The sequence below is a fragment of the Varanus komodoensis genome, unplaced genomic scaffold, assembly GCF_004798865.1.
Source record: "Varanus komodoensis strain SLA01 unplaced genomic scaffold, ASM479886v1 scaffold16, whole genome shotgun sequence".
NCBI classification, from domain to species: Eukaryota; Metazoa; Chordata; class Lepidosauria; order Squamata; family Varanidae; genus Varanus; species Varanus komodoensis.
The window spans coordinates 963,494-984,486 of NW_025335468.1; the positions used below are offsets into that span (position 1 = coordinate 963,494).

A 20,993-nucleotide genomic window follows, 5' to 3' on the forward strand; every position below is an offset into this window, starting at 1 on the left:
CTCTAAATGGGTCATAGAAACATAGAAAAAGAGTGAATCAGAAGGGGCCTCCTGGGGCATCTAGTCTAACCCCCCAATTCTAGCTGGCTCCGCTCACGACAGGCCTCCCATGTGCATGTCCAGCCTGTCCTTGAACACCCTCACCAATGGGGCCTCAACCACCTCCCGTGGAAGCCCATTCCATACCCTCAGGGTCCTAACTATCAGGAAGTGCTTCCTGGCATCCAAATGGAACCTTGGTTCCCTGCCTTCCTCTGCAGGGGAAAACAGGTCTCTACCCACCTCCGTGTGACACCCTCTCACATATCTCTATGTCACCAACAGATCCCCTTGGAGTCTCCTCTTCTCCAGGCTGAAAAGACCCGGTTCCCTCAGTCTTGCTTCATACGGCTTTCCCAGCAACCCAGCCACCATCCTTGTGGCCCTTCGCTGCACTGACTCTAGGTAAGGTTTTCCTGAGTGCAATCAATGGTTCCCTTTCACTTGTAAATGGCCCTATGTGCTGGCCCAGAGACTGCCCACTAAGTATTGTGTAGTCCCTTCTACCTGTCCAATCTTAACCAGAGGTTACCTGGGTCAAAGATACCAGGAAACCATTGTTTAAAATGAAGAGAGTTGTCTGTGAACCTGAGTGAGGTGTAGAGAAGGGCTGGGGCGACATACAGAGAAAGTTATGCAATCCTGCAAGCACCATGCCCACCATCAGCTTTGGCTGCAGCCCCTGATTAACTTTCCTTGTGAATCAATGGCCCTTCATCAGAAAAGGGTTCCCCCATTGGTCTACAGTCCTACAGGCTAAAGTCTCCTCTCTGTCCTAGCTTAGTTATTCTTACAATATATACAGAGCCCTTAGAGGAACCTTGGGATTCTTTCCATGATTGCTGTCTCCAAAACTGCATGAAACTAGGGTGAGATGTTCATTTCTGATAGGAGGCAGTCAAGAGCGTGGACCTTCTAGTGGCTAGATAATACATCCTGGAATCATAAGCAGCCAAAACAAGATGCTAAACAAGCTTGCCTTAAGGAAGATCAAGTGAGCAAAGTAAAGTGAACCATCTAGAAATGTGTTTTCATGTTCATTTGCCTTCCTGCCTAGGTCCTATACTGTTGTGATTTTTAATTAAAACCTTTATTTTTAAAATGTAGAGGTTAAAAATGAGATTGTTCTGGATTAGCTGGCTCCTTACTCGGCCCTTGCTAACCATCACTGCACTATTGGCAGAACCTCACATTTCTGTCCTGAGGAATACACTATGAGATGCTTTCCAATTTTAGAGAAGAGATCTGTTTTTTTTAAAAATAAAATCCTTAATGTTTGGCCTATATAAGGGCTTCAACCTTTAAAGTCCTAACCCTGAAGGATGTACTTAGCTAAATCCTGAGGTCAACGGATGTCCTTCTCTGAGAATCAGTCCCTATGGAGATCTAACAGGAGAGGACCGTCTCAGTGAGGGCACCCCAGTCATGCAGCATTCTTCCCAGAAAGGTCTGCCTGACACTGGTTTGTATTTTTGGACACCTGGTGAGGACTTCTAGGCTTTGGCTATAGCAGTTCTTAAGAAGGTCTGAGGTTCTGGACTGCTGAAATGTTAAGAAGTGCTTTATCTTACTAACCTATCTCTGCAACTGGTGCATCTTAAAATATACTTTACTGTATTTTAATATATTTATATATGCCACCCAGAGAACCTTGGCACATAGTTACTGTAAACAAACAAAGCAGTGAACTGTGAATGGATGTACCCTTGTCTGTAATTTTATTGAATTTATTGTTTTAAATTGGTTTTTATAATGTACACTGTCTTTGGAAGGTTCTACCCTTAAAAGCAGTCTAAAAATAATTTAAAATTAATAAATCCAGCTGAAGCAAAGGTCTCCAAAAGCTGCCTGTGATTTCTTGCCTGGAGCATTCCATGTACTGATGAATAAGGAATGGGGAATGAGAGGTTCCCAGCCTGGTGGGACTCTGGGGAAAGCTGAGCTCAACAGGAGCGGTCTCCTGAGGCTGGGGTCCAAGGGCCTCAGTCTCTGGTGGCTCCAGGCTACCAGTCCAAGCTTAGCGTCAGGGACTGTTGTTGAAGCATAAATGTGACTGGCTCCTCCTCTTCTCCTGTGCCCAAGCCCTGTCTGTTGCCTGCAGCTCTGGCCACAGCTGCCACTGCCCTCCTACACATGTCCAGGAATTATGCTTTGATCCCACACTTTTTGCTATTTTTGTTTTCTCATTTTGGCTTTAGCTAACATGAAACCCTTGGGTACCCTATGCAGAAAAGGAGGACGACTGTCAAGAGGAGAGTCTAAAAGAGGGGCACCTTCCCTCCAGCCCCTCCAAGGCAGGGGCATGTAAGTGCTGGGAATACTTCCTAATGGTATTCCCGGTGCACCGTTCTGTTAAGGATCCATGGAGAAGGGTAGTCAGAACCCGCTTTGGATCTGGACCTCCTCCCTCCCTGAAGTCTCCACCTGTCTATCAACTGCTTCTCTTTGCCTGGGCCTGTCTTCCTTGTTGATCCCAGATGGCTCGCTGGATGCTACCACCAGTCCGCCTGCCTAGCTGTCCCTGGACCTCCTGCCTCAGAACAGGATTCTGAGCAAGCAGAGGAGCAAAGGGACTCCATGTGGTTGAAGTTCCCCTGCAGGGCAGTGTGCAAAGGAAGAACTCATTTGCTTTGTGACTATCATTGCTGCTTTTTGATGTGCTCACTCCCACAAGGGAAGGGCTTCCAGTGCTGCTGCGGGGTGAGCAATGTGTAAAATCAGTGACCCATGAGGACAGAACTGCTCCTCCGACTCTCTTTCCTCCAGCCTGGCTCAGGCAGGCGCCCATGAAACACTGAATGCAGCTCTAAGCCCTTGCTATTTTTCACAGAGGGAGGGTGAGGGGGAGCCATATGCACCACCTCAGCTGCTTCCTATGCTAGCAGCATCCCTTCGGGGCATTTTTGGAGAGAAATCCTTGTCCTTCTGCATCAACAGCCCTTTGCACAGTTTAGGTTTGGGGATGTGCGAGAGGAAGTGCTGGAGACAGGCAGCTGCCTTGGACCGGCACTCACACCTCAGCAGCATTCAAAATCACTTTCCCACTCTGCCTCCAAGGGCTTCAATTATTTATTCCCATTTATAGCGACATCAGAGGGCCATGAGAGTGGAGGTGGGAGGAGAAGGAATCCTGATTCCTGTGCAAGGAAAACCATACCCAGGATAGAGCTTATATTTGGAGCAAAGCCTCAGCTCCCAAACCTGTTTTGCATGCCAGGACCCATCCTTGGAACACACAAACCAATAATAGCAGTGAAAATACCTCTGACCACATGCCAAATGCATTTCCCTCATCTTTCAGCAACTGCAGCCAGCTCCCATACATCTGGGATTAGAAAGCAGGGCTTCTAAGTAAGGGATCTGGCTTTCAGACAGCCCTGAGACTCAGCCCCTGCCCCCCCCCCCCCTTTTCTGGAAATTAACAATTGCCTGTGGGGATTGCAGGGGAATGAGAAGGTGCACTCTGGTTCTCTGCTCCCAGCTTATCACAGCTGATATCGCCATATGGAGTGGCGTGAAGGGAAAAAGATGTAGAATGGCACTGGGTGTGTAGAAGCACATATATTGCTGGCTCAATTAGCCAAATGGTTGCTTTCCTGCTGGCTGTTTGATCCTCCCCCAGGTACAGGATCACCTGAAGCGGGCCACATGTGTCTGCAGCCACACTGAGTTCCATTCTCATAGCATGCCACAGTCTGATAGGTTGCTACTGGGAGAATAGTTGCTGATGGCTGTGGACTACATAGCTGAACAGGAGGTTAGACCCAGTGGCCTGATAGGCCCCTTCCAACTCTACTATTCTATGATTACTTGGCTTTGGGTTCTGTGACTGTTAGAACAAGGTGGTTCTTATTCTCGTTCTATGTACTGTTTTGGTCCTTCTTGAGATCTAGCTTTTTCTGGTTTACAAGCTGTACATTTTAAATGTTGCTTTTGTATTTGGTGTGTTTTAATTGCTTTTTGTAGTGTACACCACCATGAGAATCTATTCACTGAAAGGCAATACAGAAATATTTTAATAAATACATAAAATAAGACAAATATGATACTGCTTCCTGACATCCACCAGCTTCGCTGGATTAGTGCCCCAACCCAGTGCCCAAATCCTTGTGATGTGTGACTAATCCCATGTCCTAAACTACAGATCAGAAGAAGACTGTATTCAGATTCCAGGCAAGTGCCACAGACTCATTCGAAACTTCCTAGCAGGGGGTTAATTTTGCATTGTTAATGCTCCACCATAGAAAGGCGTGATGCCCACTGAGACTGAGGTGTGGTGGCATAATGTCGAATTACTTGCATAGTAGATGCCATGCCAATAACCCTGACAGAGAAGCAGTCATGAATCTTAACCAGGCTCTGAACTAATGCAATCAGTTCAGTACTTTTCTACCCAGCCAATGTCAAGAACTGCGAGTGGGTGTAATATACTTACAATAGCTCGAAACTATTGAGCAGAATTTTCTGCTGAGAGCCCTGTTGAAAAGGAGACTGAAATAATTGAGGGTATGAATTATTGTAATGAGAATGGTGTGGAATAAGAAAAGGTGTGTATGCACAGGCAAGAGACTCCCAATGGATCCCTCACCATCATGTGATGAGGATTTGCAATTGTGCATGTCCCTTTATTTATTGCAGCTCTGTAGCCTGCTGTAGCCCCAGGAAATCGGACTTATGCAATTACAGATGGGCACTAGGTAACGCCATGAGATTATGAAAAATGCTGGTGCCTTGTGACGCCTGGACAGAATTACATAGATGAAGGGTCCAACTTCTGAAAACACAGGCGATTTTCCTGTTGGCTACAGTTGGTTGATGGTTCTGATGTTCTTGGGAGGTGTTCAGCCTGTTTTATAGGGGCTTGCACAGTCCTGAAAAAAAATATTGTAGCTTGCAAGACGGTGTGTCTGGAGCTGTTAGTTTTTAATGGATGTACAGGGGACACTGGCAGCTTTTAACAAATCCATTTTGTTTGCCAGCTACACTTTCTAGAGAAATCAAACTTCATTATTCATCATTCCTTCATCATTCCTACTGTTCTTACATAGATGTTATATTACTACAATGCACTCTGTGTGGGCTTGCCCTTGATTGTCCAAAAACAGCAACTGATTCAGAATGCTGTGGTCAGATTTTTGTCTGGAGTCAGCAGGATAACATTCTGGGATCAATTTAAGGTGCTGGCATTAGCCTTTGAAGTCTTAAATGTCCTTGGACCACAGCATCTCAAGGACTATCTTCTATTGGAATGCATTTGTATTCTGACACCCACTTCCTAGTTCCTTTGTCAAATGAAGTAAAGTTCATAGGAATGAAAGAGAGAATCTTTTCAGGTGAGAAAACTATGGAATAAGGGGTGTTCACCTTTGCCTGTATTGTACAGGAATTGCTTTTGAACTGGGGGCCTATGACAACCTGTTTTATTTTCTGTTGAGATGCTTTTGCTGTGAATTTAAGCATCTGTTTTACAGTTCGTATTTGCAAGCCACCTTGAATGGTCTTGGCATGTTAGATGACTGAATATGAACATTTGTAAGCAGACCTGCTCCACACATGTATTCCCAGCAATAGCTTGGAATACAGCCTAGCCAATCTCTCCCTGATTGCTCATCTTCAAATGCAGGACATCTGCATACCAAGTTAGTGTAGCAGCAATATAAAATCAAGGTTTCATACCAGCTTCCACAACCTGGTGGGGCACAATGGGAGTTATTGGCCAAAATATCTAGGGAGATGCCAGGCTTGGGGAAAGCTCTTCTATAGCGTTCACTATGAGACATCATGAATATTGCTTCAAAGTAACTGCCAATATCTTGTAACTTGGCTTCTCACCAAGGTGCCAGTATCAAGATGCGTGACTTTTCCAGCTTGTATTTCACAATGTAAGCGTATAATCTCTCCTAATTCAATTTACAGAGGTAAGGGAGAAAGTTATGTTGTCTCATACGCTACAAAGAGGAAGATCCACTCTTTCCAACAATCCTTCCAAACCTCTGCTGCTAACTCCACCCCTAGTTCCAAGGAATGGTTTCTGTGGTCGATAAACTAGTGCTTGCTAGTCCTTGAAAAATATCACATCAATGTGACCTTTTAGCTGCATTTCTGACTAAGTTTCCTTATAGCATCGAAAGAACACTTTTTAAACTTAATCCCTGTTGCCAGTGCAAAACCTTAGTCTACAGTCCTTCGATCCTTCATTAAGTTCTTTTGCCTTCAATGAGAGCAATGAGTGGGTATCTCCCATTACAGCCTTCCAATGTAATTGTTTTCTCCTTTCCCATGAGGATAGAAATAATTCCTCTAGAACTACAGGAATTAAAAACAAATACAGACCTAGTCTAGTGGAATGACATCTTTGGTAATTAAGCTCTATTGTGTGTATAAATATTTATTAGCATTGGTAAGTGAGCACCTTCAGTTTTTTGGAAATGCTCTTTGCTTGCAACGTAATCATCAGCAGCTCAGATATTAACTGCTGAGTGCTTGCTCATGTAAGTATTTCTAACATGCAGTAATAAAACCAATAATACTCCAACACAGAGATGGCTGCTGTCAAAATAATTAAATAAAAACGGCTGTCTGTAACAAAGCCTCAGAGACCATGAACTTTCGCACATCTCTTCCATCGTCTCCTCAGTGACTCTTACAGGAGCCCTGCTTTATCTGCTCTTATGTGATTGGCCACTTTCCACTCAGACTTGATTAACTTAACACAAGGTCACCTCTCCCTCCTGTCTCACATCCTTCTTATTCTGCATCATCAGTAGCAATCTCACCTGGGTGCCCGTCTGTCCCGCTTCCTGCAAACCTAAACAAGCTGATCACAGATAGGACTCTCAGGAAGAAGGGAGAGAGAAAAGGGTAAATCAGGACAAAGAGGAAACAGATGGGATGAGGTGCTTAGATGCCACCCAGCTCTACGTGCCAGTGTAAGGTTCAACAGCAGACTCACTACTATGAGGGCAAGGAATGGAACATCCAGGGAGATAGTACGGCATGCAGCAGGGCGGAGTAGGCAGGTTGCTGGACTTGCAAAGGGGATACCTGGGCCCAACCCCCCCCCCCCCCAAGAAGCTCATTGGATGACCTTGGCCCATACATGATCTCTCAGTTTAGGACTGATGAGCAGTTAATGTATGAAGGCATATTTTGAAGCCATCCTGAAAAGCCACCCTTGGAGAAAAGTTGGCACACAAACATAATAAATAAATATGCAACGACCGCTATCCTGTGTGCACCACAGGTGTTAGCAGAGCTGTGAGTGGCAGGGAAAAGAGCCTGCTGGAACGTGTGGAACTGGTTGGTCAAGTATAGTCTGGCCATCTCCAGCTCTCTGAAGGGGAGGCCCCTCCCTAAGGAATGGCCTGAGTCTGGGGTAAGAACAGAGGAAGCAGGTGAGCAAGGGGGCAGTCTCTGCCAGAACTGGGGTGGAACAAGGGCATGGCTTTGCTCTCTGTATCTTCTCCTCTGATCCTATGGGTTCCCTGGAAAATCTGATGGGGAACAGGAATTTGTTGGTGTGCTAATGCTGTGAACTCTCATCTTAAACTCAGTCTATACAGATGTGTAAAAAAAACCTCTTATGCTACAGAAACCCCAGAGATCTTAAGTGATCTCCTCCTAAGATAGTAGTGCCCTTAAAAATTCTCATTACAGAAAAGTGGGATCCACACACGTAATGCTATGTGTTTGTGCGTGTGCATGTGTGTATTTAATGTGAGAAACCTAAATGCTGCAGTTTGAGGGGATCTGACTCATGCTTTTCTGGGTTGGCAGATCTGGTGCTCAGCTTAGCAAGCATTTCACATGAACTGCATTGGATGGAGCTGTGACAAAGAGGAAAGCCTAGGCAAAGGTTGCTTTTAGTTGCTCAGATTCCAATGGGGCTTCATACCTTAGCAAGGCAGTAAATTGATTAAGCTTAACCCCTACAGCATATTCAAATACTTCATCTTGCTTAAACTTGGTATGTCTAGGCTGACATCTCTGTATAGGAAATCCTACTATAAAGAGCAGTGAACTTAGATAATTTTAGACCCTGACTTTAATCATTTGCATGAGGTAGAGTTTAGATAGTCATATGTATTTGCCAGTTGTTGAACCATACATCTAAGACCTCTCTTTGCCCTTCACTACAGCCCTTCCGTGCTTTACAAGTGCTTCTGCATTGCTGATACCTTAGAACAGGGTAACTTTTTGACAACTCTGGTAATATATATTCTGAGCATGTGTAATTTTGCATTTTAAATTCACTTAAATCACAGCATCATCAAAACTAAAGGAAGAAAATGGGAGTTGATTCTATTGCTCTCATCACCTGCCATTCTCTGGGTAGTAATTTTTGACCTGGCTAAGTTTCAAGGCCTTGGGCTTTGGCCCCAAGATCCAGCTCTATCTGCACCACTATTTGTTGCATTTACATCCCATCATTTTCCCTCTTACAGGGAGACCAAGGTGATTTACATAGCCCTTTCCATTTCATCTGCACAACAACCCTGTGAGGTAGGTTAGGCTGAGTCAGTAACAGGCACAAAGTCACCCTGAGAGCTTCATAACCAAATTTTCCTCCCTCAGATATGCAAATGGGATGGCCACTATGTGCATTAAGACAGCGCAGTCAACCCAATCCAGCAAGGACTCGGGCCCTTTCCTAAAACAAGGGAGCCAAGTGGTGCGCCCTAGGATTGCCTCTAGACCCACTCTTGCGTCCCTCTCACTAGGCCTGGCAGCCAGCTCTGTCCCAGGGACTAGAGAGCATGCCTTACGGGCTACCTCCAAAGGGGCCTCTCATTCTCCACTGGGAGGTGCAGTTGCTGAGTTCTTCTGAAGGGGCAAGACCTTCCAGAGTCAAATGCATACGGCTGACATGCTGGCAGCAGGGAGGGAGAGCCCTAACTCCTGTGCAGCAGGGCTGGGGACACCTGGCCTTCAGGCAGAAGCAGTTGCCCATCACTGCCTTGCAGCATCTCTTTATCTTCCCATAGGAAGTGAAACTTGAATACAGAGGGCCTGTTCTCACTCAAGGAACTGCATCTGGTCCTGAGGCAGCCAATCAGAACCCATCCTGCATTTGAAACATCTACTGAACACATAAAACGGCCACCTATTTCCCTCCATTGATGTGCCACATTCCCTGAATATGGGAGGGTGCAGAGGGACTGCACTGACTGGCCGTACCACCAAGATTTCTACGTTAGGTTGCAGGTGGGAACACCTGTATGTGTGGCTGGTAACCCGGGTGCAGCCATGGTTTCCAGTGGTTTCAGTTGCAAGCACACCCTGGAGAGGCCAGGGCCTGTTGTCACCTGTGGCCCAACATGGGAAGATTGGGGTGGAGGCCAGGCTGGCAGCTACCTGCAGGTCAGAAGGGTGGGAACAGCAGATACAACTCCTCTGACCCTGTTCCGTGTGTGGCACGCGCACACACTCACTGAATGCACTGGGGCCAGGGGAAGAAGGGAAGGGTCTACTTCCTACACATTCTCTTCCTTAGCAACTGGGCTGAGAAATGAAATGGCAGATTTCGTTTTGCAAACACCAGCAGCTCTCGTCATCTCAGCATGTGCTTGATTCTGAAACTTAATTGGAGCTAGGGATCATCATGGCCTCAGACTCGAGGCTGGCTTTCATCACAAGTGAGCAACCACAGCCCTCTCCAGCAACAATTGGCAACATTTCTAAAGCACAGACTTAGATATTGCATGGTTACATGCGTCATTTTAATTTTTAAAAAACCTGTATTCTTACCAGCCGCCACTGTTTTGAAAGGCTGCAAGTATTTATTTTGTCACATATCTTTAATTAGAAAATGTCAACGAAAGGAAGAGGGGGACAAGAAAAATGTAGCCACATAGATTAAAATATATCAATTTCAGTGTATGCATACTTGTGAAAACACAGGTTTTGAAGAACTATACATAAACTTGAACAAAAGCAGACCAAATATTCAAATAAGTGTCCATTTACAAGTAGCATCTATACCACCACAAAGGTCAGTCACAGAAAATGAGTGTTCAACTTTCTAGTGTTGCAGTATCAGTCTTTGAACAGTCAGAAGGGTGTGTCCATTTGAGCAGACCACACATTAACTTCCAGGAAGCAGAGAGATATTTAAAAAGGACACATACATCAGTAACTATTAAGGAATGTTCCAAAGCAAAATTTATCCATATAACGACCTCTTCCCCAAAAGGAGCAATTGCTGGACATTGCTAAAATGTTTAGCTAAAAGAAACGTTCTCTACATTGCACCTCCAAAAATTAGCTGACTTCGACAAAATCTTATTAAAAAGATGATGCAGCATCCAATAGGCACGAAATCGATGTTTTTGCTGAGTACAATGCAATCTTAGGGCTTAGGGTCAGGTACTGACCTCAAGACAATGCCTAATCCATGGAAAGTGGGACAAGCCCCATTCCATTCTTTTTAAAACTCTCAATGAACATATTTGTTCACAAATAAATATTTATAGATATGGATTGTAGATCTGTTTAGAAAGGCTGCAAATATGAGTGTGGAAGTTCAGGGGGAGAAGCAGCTGCTTAACTCTTTCCTCTCTGGCAAATTTGCTCAAAATTCCCTCCACCCCCAGCCATACTGCTTTTTCAACCACAGAGGGGAATGCCTGGATATCACCAACTGCTCAACTGCTGATGGCCACTCTGCTGTGTATGTATTGTATATTTGGTGAGTACACAGCATAGTTTGTGGAGGTGTGGCTTCTCTGGTGATACTGAAGTGTTGACATCTTGAAACTAATTGGAAATACTGTTTTATACAGTTTTGACAACGAACAAGTCATTTGACAATCTCCAGGGCTCTAGTTACCAGAGAGAGGACTCTTGCTGGCAGCTGTTTTTAGAAGGCTATGGGAGCATGACTGGCTCAAATTGGGACTGGGAGTCAAGAAACTGTAGATTTTATTAATTGCTACTTTAGCAGAGGAAATAGAAAGGGACTTTCCAACTCCTGCTTTGAAAAAGTAGTTCTTTCCACAAAACTGGCCACTAACTTTCTAGCTGTTCAGTCTAGCACGGGTCCCCCTCCCCGCCTAACACAGGCGTTAGCAGCAGTGTGTTATCTGCCTTTAGGGAAACCCCTCCTTAGCTAATTCATCATAGGTTTTGCAGCCAACCTTCTTAAGGCCTCGAGGGGAGAGAGCAATACTTATCATCTGCTACTGCATTCATTTTCCTGTTGCTCTGCCTCTCTGGCTGGCAGGTTAAGGTCTAGGCGGGATAAGACCGTGGGAACGACGGTCCTTGACTCCTCCTCCTCTACTTAGACGGGAGGGAGCGATCTTCTGCTTGCCAGTTCCTCTACCCTCGCCCCACAAGTCTCCAGCAGATCCACGGCTCCATCTGGCAAGAAGATGCTGTTCCTTCCTAGCCAAAATCGGGTTTAATTTTAGCTGTGTGACCTCACCTGCCGTTCGGCTGGGGAGGGGACGGTTAGGCAGGGAAACACGACATGAAAGCTATTCCGGGAGGCAGTTAGCACTTGACAGCATCATAGGAATTTTACAGCGAGTGGGCGGGCTCTAGACAAGGGAAGAGAAGGAAAAGGAGGCCGTCTCTGTGACGCAACAGCTCCGCTTTTCCCGGACGATCCGGGCACGGGCGAGAGGCCTCGGCTGTTCTGCTTTGTCCCAGGCAAAAGCGTTGCTAATATACGGACATAGTCCTGGACCTAAGTAGTCAGAGAGATGCTTTGCTTAGAGATGGCAGAGCATTGGAATAAAGAGGGAGCAGGTTTCTGAGCACCGAGCGAAGGAATGCACGCAGACTGATCAGGTGCTGCAACGAATGCGTTTAGCAGAAATGAGGGAGCCAGTAGCACGCGGGAGAAGATTAAAAACGGGGGTGGGGGGGCTGAGGTGCAGCGCACGCACCTCTGGATAAGAGATCAGGATTTAAATCAGAAGCGGAGGGGCGAGAGTGCGGTGGCCTCTCGCGGTCCTGTTTCCAGGTTCGTGCACGCCTGAAAGGAAGCTCTCCGATGGCGCGCCGCTCCTGGCTGCCCGCGGGGAGTGAAGGGGAGCGGCGGGGGCCGGGCCGTGGTGCGCCTGCCTGCAGCGCCGGCTCCGCCTCGCAGGCTAATTTTGGCCAAGCTCGGAGAAGCGCCTAAGGCGCCGCCCGCGGAGAGCCATGCGGTGGCGGGCGGCAGCGCACGCATGGCCAAGCGCCCCCTCTGGAGAGCTGCGCACCGCTTCCAGGGACCCGTATACAGCCTATCTGTCCGTCTTTGTCTGCTCGGGCGGCCGCTGCCCAGGCGGTGCTTGCCTCCTCGCGCCCCACTACGCTCCCCCGCGCAAAAGTTTGGCGCTAGCGAGCCCCGTGGCCTCCGGACGCAACCGTTCTGATGTGGTTGCTTATTTTTAACCAGCCTAGCTTGGAGCCATCTGGCGGCACCTCCCTTCCCATGTGCCAGCTCTGACATCCCATGCCACTTGCACTTCAGAAGGTCGGACTTCTCCTTCCCAGAATTGCGCGTCGGTCGAGCGGCCCCGAGACGCTTTTCCTCGCGATGCTTGCCTGTGTTCCTCATCTCTGGAAGGGCCCTTATTTCGGCGGCCGAGCGAGGTCTCCCCAAAGGGGCAGCAAAGAAGCGGCACTCTCGAGCGAGGCCGTGGGGAAACACGGGCTTTGTCACGCGGGTAAGCGGGTCTGTAATGCCTCGCTCCGGATCCACCGGCCCTTTCCTGGAAGTAGCAGGAACGGTAGCTGTAGCAAGGGGCAGGAGCAGGGAGTCTAGACGCAAGGACCTGCGCTGCTCTCGCGGTGAAAAGGCGCTCCTCATGGATGGAAAACAAGCGGCCCGGGCTAGGCGGGGAAGCAGGCGCGCAAGCCCCTCCGCGCTGGAGAGGGCATGGGGCAGGGATCTCGAGCATCCTTGCGTCTGTCTTTCTGTTTCCCCTCGTCGTGTCCTGAGCCAGCACAGCAACAAGCACCCTCCGACGCTTACCTGACCCTCCCATAAAGTGGCTGACACAGACGCACCCCACTTCAAAGAGGAGAGCAAGCGGGGTGCGTGCGTGTGCGCGCGCGCCCGTTCATTATTCAGCTCTCTCTCTCTCTCTCTCTCACACACACACACACACACACACACACACCTGCAAGCCCCAAACCTCTAAGGATCTGCTTTTTAGCATTGCTTTGCCATATAGTCAGCTGCTTGAAACTGGTGCTGCTGGTTCTGCCATTAGGCAGAGTAAGGCAATGGCCTCAGGCGATGGACGCAGGGGAGGGCAGCAGCGCCCCACCCACCGCTTCGCAGCCCTTGCAGCTATTCCCTCCTTTTGGGGGACAGGGCAGAGGGCACCAAGCAGCCCATCCTGCACCCTCTCAGGTGTAGCTTGCTCCTCTCAGGTGGGGTGGAGGTTGCTGCCCTATGGCCAAGACTGACATCATAGCTTATTTATTTATTCACTTATTGTATATAAACCCCACCTTTTTCCTTCAAGGAACTTAGGGCAGCTCACCTCCTCCTCCTCCTCTCCCTTTTATCCTCACAGCAATCCTGTGAAATAGGCTATGTGGAGAGGCAGTGAGCTTCATGGCCCAGCAGCAACTACAGTGGTGTGGAGGGAGGAACCGCTTGTCCAGCAGAACCACTTGGGCTGGCCCTGAAGGATGAATACAGGAAATCATCTAAAACTTACCACTGTGTTTCTTTAACTATTAGATCAGTATTATCCTAGAGAAGGGCTTGACTAGGTTTCCAGCACCTGCTAAAGAATCTAGCAGAGGGATTTCCTTACCCCTTTTTGAGATGATTCAAAGGATTTAGAAACCAAGAAGACAGTGCTGCACAGTGCAGCAGACGCCATTTGAAAGATGATCATTTGTGTTCATCCTAAGAACGTTTTTTGTTTCAAGTCATTCTAATTACTGCATGCGTTTTTGGACCAGTATCTTTAATTGCAGGAGCAAAGTGTTTATTCTGGACAAGTTAATCCACAATATACAGTAACCTTGCAAACAGCTGACTCCTCTTTGGATCCTGCATAGCACTGTGGTAAAGGCAAACCTGTTGTCTCCAGGCCAGTTTGCAATTTGGCAGGCCCCTTAAGCTGTTTCAGGAAGCATTTAATGGTTTGCCTAATGCAACCTGTCAACCTGTGCTCAATATTTTTTCTGAAGAGAAATTCTTTTGGAGGGCAGGTTCTTTAATTCAATGATAAGGTGCATCTGAACTTTTTTTTTTAAATAAATTTGCCCCTACCGCACATGTAACTTAAGTTTCTCCTCTTGCTGTTGGGTATTGGTGTTCTACATTGTTACTTTTTAATCATAATTAATAATACATCACACAGTACAGCAGCTTTTAGCCAGGGGGGAATAATCAGTTTATAAAGCACACCGGCACCAAAACAACACCATCTGAAGCAAAAGCCTTCCTGAATAGGTTTCCGCCATGCTGCTACCATCTGCTTTTTTCTATTCTTTTCCATTCTTCCAAAAAGTGTTTTCCCCATTTCAGAATCAAAAAAAAAAAAAAAAAGAAATGTGATCCCAGTGAGGTAAATCAGACTCTTACTCTAAGCTCCTGCGTCCACATTCAAGACTTTGCCAACTATCTTCCTACCCCACATATGCCTTCTTGTACAATCTACTGTCCGCTCTCTGTTCCCACATGCTGCCTTTTCCCCACAGGTTTCCCCTGCTTCTCCCTTCTTCCACTCAAAGTCCTCTAAAATGCATCCTAAATCCTGTTACTTCCATAAGTCCTGTTCTGAACTACCTCAGATCCACTTGTATACTGTCTGCAACTAATTTAATCCTCTACTCCCACAGTCAACCTCTTTGCTCCGCTGCTGCCATCACTTTGCTTGTACTGTACCTAGCTGTATCCAGAACCTCAGGGTTCCCAACTGGGCACAAGAGTGAAGCTAAAATAGTAGTATGAACACTAACCAACCATCTGCCAGGTTCTGCAGGCGACCTGCAACAACTGCTTCTGAAAGATGCGAGTGCTCTCATTCAGTTCAGCAACTGCCTCAAAGGCAGAGTGCCTGAGAGGGCCTAGCGTTCCACTTGGAGCAGGTTAAGTAAGAATCTGCAGAGAGGTTCAAGTGTGACGATGCAATAAGCACGTATCACTGAATGGCAGAAGACACCCACCTGCTATGTCAGCAGATTTAATGTGCAAAGGAGAACTTGGAGAGAGGGGTTTTTAAAAAATAGGGGGAAATTAAAGCTGGACTTCTTGAACCCTCATGCCTGTGGGCCAGATGTGACCTGCCCAGGCCTAGGATGGTCATGCTCCCTTCCTCTGGCCCCACCCCTTCCCCAACTGTCAATCATTTGGTGGTTTGGAGGGTTTTGGCACCGTTTTCTTCATTCTAAAAGTTCAAAATATCGCTTCTAAAGTTTAATTATCAGCAATAAGAGCCTTATGCTATGGTTGGCCCCACTCACCACTGAAAAGTGCCCCCCAAAGCTTCCTTGGAATTGAATTCCGCTCTTGGACTGAAAAGGGTTCAACACCCTGAGTTAGAAAATTTTCTTGCTCCTTGGTGCTCAAATGTAGTATAGGACATGGTCTAAATATGGCATCGTGCACATGTCACACTGACTCTATTATAGGCAAATGCTCTTCCCGGTCTTCTGCATCTGCCGTTACATATTCACTAGCAGTTGGGTCTCTTGCTGCCTAGGACAGGTCATCTGATATTCTACGGGTTTCTATTAACTGTGCGATGTGCTCTGAAATGATTTGATCTTAATTTCCATTCACCCCTGTAGTATTTCCAGGCTTTCAAGGAATGATGTGCAGTGAATACCACAATACAATGCTTTGAATCAGGGGGGTAGAGCAGATAAAGTATCTGCTTCTCCATTCTGCTAGTTTCATCCTTGTGCTTTTACTAATGTGACAAAACTGTGGCTGTGAGCACACTTTCCTGGAAAGATGCCTCAGTCAAGTAAATTAGATTATTTATGACTATCTTGAGGAGTAAGGTGCTGTCCTCCACAATGTGAGCTTTGGGACTTAGCAGTCTAACACCCTTAGGGACAACACAAAGCTCTAAAAATGAATTATCGAATTATGAACATTTGTTTTTAATTTACACTGCCACAGAGTGAAATATATTAAGAGTAAAGGCTAAATTAAGCTCTATGCTAACTTAGCTAGAGTTTGATTCCTCTGTAGCACAATTATCCATGCCTGAAACATCTGTATGCTTTAACAGAGTTCATTTAAAATTCCTTTAAATTCTTCCTTTAAAATCCTAACCTTTCAAATCTGTTTCAATACTTTACATTACTGATAGCTTGGCTAATATCAGGTACAGAATATTCTGTTATTTCAGACAATCACTGTTGTTAAGTGCATCTTCCATAACCACTGAAGTCATGTGGATGCTTATTATTATTACACTGCATTTGCATCCTGATTTTTCTCTCCTCTTGCAAAGCTTACATAGCCCTCCTCCACTCCATTTTCATCTGTGTTGCTAGTTGCAACATCTGCTGTTGCTAGTTGCAAAGTCATGCCCGACCCATCACGGCCCCATGGACAACATTCCTCCAGGCCAAATGTCTGTGACTGGCCCAAAATCATTCATGGCCAAGTGGGGTCTAGAACCTGGCTCTTCCAGGTCTCCAGTCCAACACACTCACCACCATACTGATTTGATGATATGGATGGCTTCTTAAGTGTATAGATTTGAAATGGAAATGTGAACTCCTCCCCACACTTCGAGCAAGTGTGTGCTCACTTTTGTTTGCTGCTTCTCACTATATTAAGGGTACCAATTACTGAGTATTGATATGTTTTATAATATGAATCTCCCATTTTTGCTTTTGCTGTTATTCCTTTGTTGTATGTGTAAAAATAACAGCAGATTCTTCAGGCATATCAGCTTGTGGTGGACATTGCATGCATGTATATCTACTTTTTTAGAAGAAAGCTGGAAGAGGAAGGAAGGTTGGTTGGTTGGTCTCTGGATTAGTGAGATGTAGGGAAGCTGTGAATACTGCCAACTTAAACATAAAAACACAATCAGATAAATGTGTTTTCAGCTTTTAGAAACTGCACTTGTTGACATCCAAATGTTGAGGATGAGCAAGGGATGATGAATTAACATCATCATATTATGCTCATGAACGTCCTTGGAGTACCTGGCTGGCCACTGTCAATAGTAGGCTGAGAACAGCAGTATGAACTTAACATAGCAATTCCTTATTCTCATAATAGTTATACTTAGGCCCTAAAGTATAAGGCCTCGTCCATGGCCAGCCTAACCATGAGCCTAACAGTACAGCTCTTAATAAAAAAAATAGTACCCCAAACATTTTGCCAAGGTCATTAGTGAAGCAAGCTGGCACTGTCCTATTCTGAGAGAGTTGCACAGACTGCAATAGAAGACTGTGTACTATTCCTTAACAATCATTTATTTATTTACTACTAACATTTATATGCCTCCTTATTTGCTAAAAAGCCATGAAGTCTGTGTAGCAGTTAAACAACAACTGGAAGAGTTGGGTACCTACAACATGGGCATCATCTTATTGGTGCAGCTGCCTTCAAAAAAGATTACAAAAATGCAAATTGAGTGCAAGAAAGCTAATTTATTCTGTGGGCGTAATGACATTAAAAGAAAAAGTAGGATGACATTATTAGAGCTGGTCATAGCACTGAAACAGGTCCTTGTCAGGATCACAAAACCTTCTCTAGGTCTCAGTTTCCAAAGTTAGAGCTCTCCACAGTAGAGGAGGTTTGTTAATGAAGTACCTACTCAGACAAAATTAAAATGCTATGACCTGCTGTAATGGGAGTAGCTTGGAAAAACTTGGGACAGCACTCCTCACACCTTAATATACTTCTCTGCTCTGCATGGTACAACTGCGGAAAGAGAAAGGAGTGAGGATAAGATGGAGAATTGGTGTGGGGAGGTGGGGAAGCAGTGCTCTTTAATTCAGCAGACTCTTCTGCTTGAAAAAGTATGCCATTTTGACCTCCCTATTTTCAAAAGAAAAATGGATTCTGAGGCCTACACAAGCTGAGTTGAGGTAGAAAAGAAAAGTACAGCAGTGCTGAATGGAGAATAATATACATAACAACCAGCCATTAACAGAGGAAGGATGCCAGGTTGTTCTTTCTACCAGTACTTGAACAAAAATGAAAGACTGCAGGCTTCAAAATGTTAAAACAGTCCAAATACAGCACAATTGCTTTGGAGCAACACTCGCCACAGGACACTGCTGAGAGTTCTACTGGAACAGGCCCTCGGTCCATCTAGCCAGCCAGGTGCCTGTAAGAAGTTTACAGGTGGGGCATGAAGTGAACAACCTTCCTTATTATCTCAGGCGTCTGGTATTCAGAGGTATATTGCCTCTGTGTGTAGAGGCTCTCTAGCTTTTATTGCTAACCCATCAATGATTGATTAAATCTATAATCCATAAACCCTCTTTCCTCCAAGCATTGCCCCCACCCCAATCATTGTAACAACTATGTGAGGTTTGTTAGACTGAGAAATAATGACTGGCTCACTGTCACGTAGGCGGCTTCATGGTTGAGGAGGGATTCGAATCTGGATCCTTCTGATCCTAATCTGACACTCTAGCCCAGGGTCATTTATTACAGGAGCTATAGTTGAAAGCATCTGAAAGGTGCCAGGTTTCCTACCTGTACTCTAACCACTGTACTTCTTTAGCATGCTATTTAGTCGCCCAAATGACCAAATATTCAAGCTTCAGCCATGACACAATACAGATAAGAAAGATACTCTTGGTCCCAGTGAAATCCTCCGCAGATGCTGATCCCCATGAAAGACTTACGTTAGACTGAGTTGGGCGTAGGCAGCGAAGCATCCTCCAGGCATTTCACCCTACAGCTCCCATAATCCATAATCATTGACCCTGTTGGCTGGGACTGCTGTGAATTGTAGCCTGTAATATCTGCAAAGCACCAGCTTGCTAACACTTGGAGCTGATGAAACACTGAACCTAATTTCACATTCATGTGAAGTTATGTTTCTTGCTTGCTCACAGAAACCATAGGTTGTAACATCCGGCCTGATAAACTGGCTGCCTGACATTTTTAGAAATCAGGCCAGTGTATGAACAAGAAGATGCAGGCTGAGGGGAAGAACCAGATTTGACATGTCTCCTGCATCTTAAGTTACCTCGTTTGAAACAGCAGGATCTCACATCTTTAAGGAACCTACTGATGGCAGCCCCTAAAGGGTGAAGTGCTGCCCCACCCTCCCATGGACTTCAATCATTCTTTTTATATGCCCAAGTTGTCAAAAGTAGCGTAGGTTTCCCTTAGTCTCTGTAGCACATGTGTGTGTGGGATTGGAATTGTGGATACAGGACTAGAAGTTGATTTGGTAATTATTCCAAAACAAAAACGTGTGTGAGAGGGAGGGAGATGAGGGAGGTACGCATCCATGCACACTGTCCTCATGAGTGCTGCCTGTATACCATCAGAACAACAAAACAACCCTGGCCACATTTCCTCCAGAAAAAGCAAGAGCTCACGGAGGGCAGCACATGTGATGCTGGAAGAAAGGCGCTGGGACCAGCCGGGAGTCTGCATCCTGCAGTCAGGCAGGGCTCTTCCCTCGCCCCTGACGGCCGTCCTCCGCTAGCCCAATCCGGCTCGGCCAGGCCTCGGGGAAGCGGGTCCGGCACGATTCTGGCCAGCGCGAGCGGCTTCCTTCCAGGAACAGCCGGTTCCTCCTCCGCCGCGGAGGCTCCGAGGGGCAGCGGCGGCGAGTGACTCACGGTCAAGAGGAGCCGCGGCAGCCGGAATGAGACTTTTCATCCCGGACTCCCGGCACCTGGGAAACTCCGTAAAGTCCAGGGAAGGCCGAAAGCCGCGAGGGGAGGGAGCGGCCCAGGCAGGAGGCAGAGCGAGAGGGCGTGGAAAGCGGAGCGCGGCGCCGCGGGCCGCTTTCCCCCGCGCACCCAACTCCGGCGCCCGCAGTCCCACCTCGGGCCGCCGCGCTCAGAGCCCGGAAGCGGAGCCGGCCACGGATGGGGATGGGTCGGCTCGCCGCGGCGGCACCAGCAGCAGCAGCAGCAGCAGGTGCCCAGCGCTGCCGCGCGGTCCCTCCCCAAGGTCCCGCCGGGGCGAAGCCCTGCGCTCCGGGGGCGCCTCGCTCGCACGACGCGCCGCCGCCCCACGCCAGCTCCCTCTGCGTGCGGCCGCTGCTTCCAGAAGAAGACGGCGTCGCCCCGGCAGCCGCTTCCCGTCACCGCCCTCCATTCTTCGCAGCCGCGGCCACCAGCACGCTCCCGACCCTTCTGCCGCCAGCCAAGTGCCGACCCCACCCCCGCTGCCCGCGTTCCTTGCCCAATCAGCCGCGGGCTCGCCTCGCCTTCCTCCTCCTCCAGGTGCGCCGAGCAGCGCCGCGGTCTCCACCGCTCGCTCGCTCCTTTGCTCGCTCGCTCGCTCACGCACACATACACACGTTTGCACACAAAGGCGGTGGTCCGACCCACTCGCAGCCCGGAGGAAGCGCTCGGCGCTGCACCAGCAAGGGTCGGTCCCTGCCCCGACAGGCGTGCAGCAGCGGGGCTGGGGTGGCTGCAGCGCTTACCTTTGGCCGCCTCTGGGTCGAGGTACATTTTTCTCGCGGCGAGTCAGCCCCCGGGCTCCTCCCGGCCAAGTAAATCCCTCCGGTGTGGGTGTGTAATGGGGCGGGGACGGGTGGCGTGCGCGTCCCAGACCGTGGCGCGGAGGGCTGCTGCTCGGTCAGCGCACGGCTTGGCTCCCCGGCGGCAAGAGCATCAGACGCTGCGAGGAGGCGGCGAGAGGGAGAAGCGGCGGCGGCGGCAGCAGCCACAGGCTGCTGGCGGCCCACGAGTGACCTCCACAAACAGGTTGGCGTCCCAGGCGGCGGGCTGCGAAAGAGCGGGAACCGGCATGAGGAGGGAGGCTGAATGAATGGACGGATGAGGCGCCTAGTGGAAGGGGCTCGCCCTCCGGCTCCCGGGCT

At 47.7% G+C, this 20,993-nt stretch overlaps 1 protein-coding gene across 1 annotated transcript in view; it reads right to left on the reverse strand.

Annotated features, from left to right (window-relative positions):
* Positions 1–20,714, reverse strand: part of SYT7 (synaptotagmin 7) — a 228,636-nt gene extending 207,922 nt beyond the window's left edge. The window contains exon 1 of the mRNA XM_044425696.1: positions 20,595–20,714. Within this exon, the coding sequence (XP_044281631.1) occupies positions 20,595–20,622 (28 nt within the window). The 5' untranslated portion in view covers positions 20,623–20,714. The remainder of the gene's footprint in view (positions 1–20,594) is intronic.
* Between the last annotated feature and the right edge of the window lie 279 nt (positions 20,715–20,993).